Source organism: Nesoenas mayeri (assembly GCF_963082525.1).
Source record: "Nesoenas mayeri genome assembly, chromosome: 21".
In the NCBI taxonomy this organism is placed as follows: domain Eukaryota; kingdom Metazoa; phylum Chordata; class Aves; order Columbiformes; family Columbidae; genus Nesoenas; species Nesoenas mayeri.
The window spans coordinates 6,148,558-6,153,048 of record NC_137571.1 but is presented as its reverse complement, the minus strand read 5'-3'; the positions used below and the strand labels follow the sequence as shown (position 1 = coordinate 6,153,048).

The 4,491-nt window shown below is 54.4% G+C and overlaps 1 protein-coding gene across 1 annotated transcript; it reads left to right on the top strand.

The window, feature by feature from the left end:
- The first annotated feature begins 1,921 nt into the window (after positions 1-1,921).
- On the top strand, positions 1,922-4,089 carry LOC308048335 (cbp/p300-interacting transactivator 3). Its single transcript, XM_080357409.1, has 2 exons — positions 1,922-1,999; positions 2,254-4,089. The coding sequence occupies exon 2, from the start codon at positions 2,266-2,268 to the stop codon at positions 2,878-2,880; it is 615 nt and encodes a 204-aa protein (XP_080213535.1). The 5' UTR covers positions 1,922-1,999; positions 2,254-2,265; the 3' UTR covers positions 2,881-4,089.
- The last annotated feature ends 402 nt before the right edge of the window (positions 4,090-4,491 follow it).

Sequence of the window (4,491 nt, the reverse complement as noted above, 5' to 3'; positions counted from 1 at the left end):
AGCCACAACATGATTTATAATGATTCCCAGTCTGGGTAATCCACCCTTGCCAACACGGGGCTGATGACACCGGTACAGCCGGCCTGGGGAAGTCCCACGTCAGGAAGCTGTGAATGACACACTCCTGGAGGTGGCTTGTGTTGTGACTTAAGTCAGGGCTGACCAACTGGCAGCCCCGGGGCTGGATCCGATACACAGGCGGTTTATCTGCTTTCCCAGAAAGGCCAGTCTGTCCGGGGGCTGATGACAGATGGCAGCGCATGGGGAGGTGGAGAGACTGCAAACCTGGGGTTAGGTCGAGTCATACACAGCGTATGTAAATACAGCTGCAGCGGTTTGGGTCCTTAATACTTGAGACCTCAGCATGACGAGGAACCACTGCTTGTTCTGGGCCAAAACGAGGAATGTTGCCAGGACTAGTCAGCCTTTTCCAGCTCTGCTCCCCCGGCCACTGGCTGGGCAGTGTGAAATGGAGCAGATAACCCCACACTGGTCCCTGTAAAATAAAATAGTAGTGGTTTGAGAACAGGAAGCCCTCAAGACACAGAGCACAGGCTGATGGCACACAACGTGGCAGACACGGAGGCTGTGGATTTGTGGACCCATCTCCCCACCGCAATGCCTCACACGCTTCCTTCTGCAGGTTCCTCTCAAAACCCCCCAGGTTATGCTGGTGAAATGTCTAGGGGACAACATAAGCTGGATCAGGTGATCCCAGCCAACACAGCTCCACTTCTGGCCAAATTATTTTCAGACTGGATGAGATGCTGATCTAGCTTACCCTTCCCAAAGCAGAAGGGACATAAGCCAGTGCAGAGGCAGGGGGGACTTTCACACTTGTGTTCAGCAAACATCCTCTCTCACCTGCCAATTTGTTTTCAAAATAGTGGGTCATTTACCATCCTGGGGGTCTTGTGTAACGCACATGGCTGTGGAGAGCCCCTTCCCACCTGTTACTCCTGTCCAAGAATTCCTGCCCTGTGTGAGCTACACACCACACCTCCCCTCCGACTGCGAGAGGCTCGTACAGCTGGATGCGTCTGCAAAGACAAGGGCAGACACTCCCTTTGTATTTGTTCCTCGCCTGGGTGGCGTCTGCATGTGAACTCTCGGGCAGGCAGGTATATGTGTGTGAGCGTGTGTTTATTAGCACTAAAAAATGCATTTGTCAAAATCTCTAGAGTTAAAAAACAATCATTACGTAATTACACTCAACAATTAACCAACTGATTCATCAGTTAGAGGCTCACCAACAACACCTGAAACCCATCCCAGCCACTTAGCAAGGCAGAAGGTGGCACAAACAAAAGCAACTCCCAGAATGTCCTGGAAGTTAATGGTCTTGCATTCTGTCCAGGTAAGAGAGGACATTTTCCATCCCTCACGTCTGGAAACTGATGGTTTCTGGGCATTATCGGCTCTGAGGAGCTGGTTTGAGGTGTTTTGATATAAAGATACTCCATACAAGTAACCCTTCAGGTCAGTGTTGTGTGGTTTGGCATTCATCCAGGATGTCTGTCCCTAACGTCAGTCCCTCCGGACAGCACATACTTAGACCTCATTCCTCGTGTAATACAGTTAGCAACAAATATTTTATTCAGCAACCTTTGAAACACTGTGTTATCACCTCTTGCTGCTCAACGGGGTCCATGAGCATCACAAAAGCGCAGAACATATAAAACTCCATGAAACAGGCTGCTCCAATTCTGCAGAGATCTGTCTGTCATTACCAGAGCCGTGGTCTGTAACGCCGGGAGGGAGCTGGCCAGCCCGGGAAGCGGCCCGGCCTTTGTGCCGCCCGCCCGCCCCGTCGAGGGCCGGGCAGCACCGGGCCCGCTCCAATGGGCGCCGGGGGGCCGGCCCGCCCGGCCCGCCCCAGCCCGCGTCTCTATAAGTGCCGGGAGCGCGACGCTCCGCACACAGCGAGCTGAGCGGGTGCAACGCTGCTGGTTGAGTCAACTTGCCGCCCGAACCTGCTGCCCGCCGGAGCCCCGGATCGGTGCGTACCCGCGCGGGCACAGCCCGGCTCCCCGGGGCGGCCGCGGGCCGGAGCGCTGAGCCGCCGCGGGGCGCGCCGCGCTGGGCTTTGTGCGGCGACCGCGGGCGGACGGGCGGCAGCGCGGCTCCCAGGGCGGGTGCAGCGCGGTGCGCTCCTGCCGGCGCGGAGGCGGGGGGTGCTCGGGATCCTCGGACGGGAGCGGGAAGCAGCGCTGTCCGCGGGAGCCTTGCCCTGAGCCGTGTGTCGCCTTGCAGGGGCCTGGAGCCATGGCTGAGCACATGATGATGTCCATGAGCCACAGTGGCACCGGGCTGCAGAACTACCGCATGGGGGTGAGCGGGCTGCAGGGCCCCCCGCAGCACGGGCAGCATGTGCTGAGGACGCTGCCTGGCGCCGGTCAGATGATGCCCTACGGAGGGGCTGGCATGGATGGTGCGATGAGGCCAAGACCCAACCTCAGCGGACAGATGGGCCACCACCAGATGCAGAATGCGATGATGTTCAATGGTCCAAGCCAGCAGCAGCAGTACATGGGGCCAGTGGGCACCCAGCAGCTAATGGCCAGCATGCACCTACAAAAACTCAACACCCAGTACCAGGCTCACCCGCTGGGAATGAGCAATGGGCCCATGGGCGCTGGTGCCCAGCAGTACAGAGTGGGGCCAAGCCAGCACCCGGGCATGCAGCACATGCCCTCGCCAGCGCTGACCTTGAACGTTATGGACACTGATCTCATAGATGAGGAGGTCTTGACATCTCTTGTCCTGGAACTGGGGTTGGACCGGATTCAGGAGCTGCCAGAGCTATTCTTGGGACAGAACGAGTTCGACTTCATTTCAGACTTTGTTAGCAAACAGCAACCCAGTGCCATCAGCTGTTGAGGGGCTTTGAGCTCCTCCTTGTGTCTTGGTGGTTTGGAGTTTGTTTCTAACTTCCTTCTCCACCTGCCATCCTCCTCCCTTCCCCTGCCTTGCCCTGTCCTGGATTCCTGACCTCCCCGAAGAGACAATCATCGGACACCGACTTGCAATGGATTGCTTTTCTCTTCTGTGTGGTTTTCCATTTGGAGTTCCTGGGGAGGGAGCGTTGTACCCCAAACAGAGAGCAGATCAAGAGCTCTTGCTGTAGAGCTGCCTCTAAGTGGCATTAACAGGATTTCTGGCTTAAGTAGAAATAATGGACTTAGGACTTTCCACAACCAGGCTCTGAGCGCAGGAGGAGGTGGGCAGCTGGCGGTCCTGCCGGTAGCTGGATTTGCTCAAGGATTCTGTGGTGCCAGCAAAGTTGAAGGATCCCCCGAGAGAGGATTGTCTCCCTGCTGCATGGCTTGAACCAGTTTCCCCTTGCAAATGTGGGTGGGGTTTGCTATTTGTTGGGACTTTTTACTGTGACAGTAAATAGGTTCAGCTGGGGAAGGGGGCACTTCCCCTCCGGCAGCGTTCTCTAGCTGGCTGAGCAAAATAAAGTATGCCTTGGGGAAGGGTGTGCGTGTGCGTAAATGTTCATCTCTGTGCAACTTGGGATCTCCGACTTGTACAGCTAATCAACTGTAAAATTCACAAAGTGTTTGAGGCTGATTCAGGCTTAAAGCTGCAGTCTAACTTCACTTTTTTCCACCTCTGAAACCAAATAAAGACCATGTAACTGTATATTCCAGATCTAATCTTATTTATTTTTCCTATTATTTATTTGCAAGGGCTTCTTTTGTTATTTGGCTTCGGGACTGCTGGGAAGGATGCATGGAGAGTACTGCAGCTTTAAGATTCTGGCTTCAAAAATAGAAAGCCTGGGATAGTTTTCAAGGTGCTCTGCAGATAGTCACTTCAACCTGAGATCTGTATGCTGAACACACAGGGCTGTAAATCCAACACCTTTCCGAATGTGATAAAGATGACTCGATTTCTAATTCCCTTACTCAGAAAAGGTTACATGTAAAAGCTGGTGGGGTTTTGTTTTCCTCTGCTGTCTCTTGTTTCCAGGCTCTGTGGAAAGCTCTGAACTCCTAGTTGCTGCTGCCCCCTGCTGCTGAGGCTCCTGGCAGCTCTCACTCAACAATCAAGTGAGAATGTACAAGATGAATTAGCAAATAAAAGCTGAAATATCTCCAGTGTGCGTTTGTTTAGCGCCCGTCCCTGGCACGGCTGCAGCGGGGTGTCACACACCGGGGACAAGGGTTTGCTTTGCTCCTGTTGGTGATCTGTGGATCCCGGTCACCGGTGTCGCCCACCTGACACCTGAGTTGTAAGGATTGTGTTTCTAGTTTGATGCTTGGATAAAGTCAATCCTGAGTGCGGCTGGGGGGATGAGATGCTCCTTCTCTGTGCTGAGGGCGGTATCCTAATGTGGACGGAGGGGTCCGGACAAGCGGGTGCTGACTCCTCACGCCTCTTCCAGACCATGTGCAGCCCGGGCAGCTGGGCTGTAGCTCTACTGGGAGCTTTCTGCTGCAGTTTTCTGCACCAAAGAGGCTCCAAAAATCATGACAGCTCCTC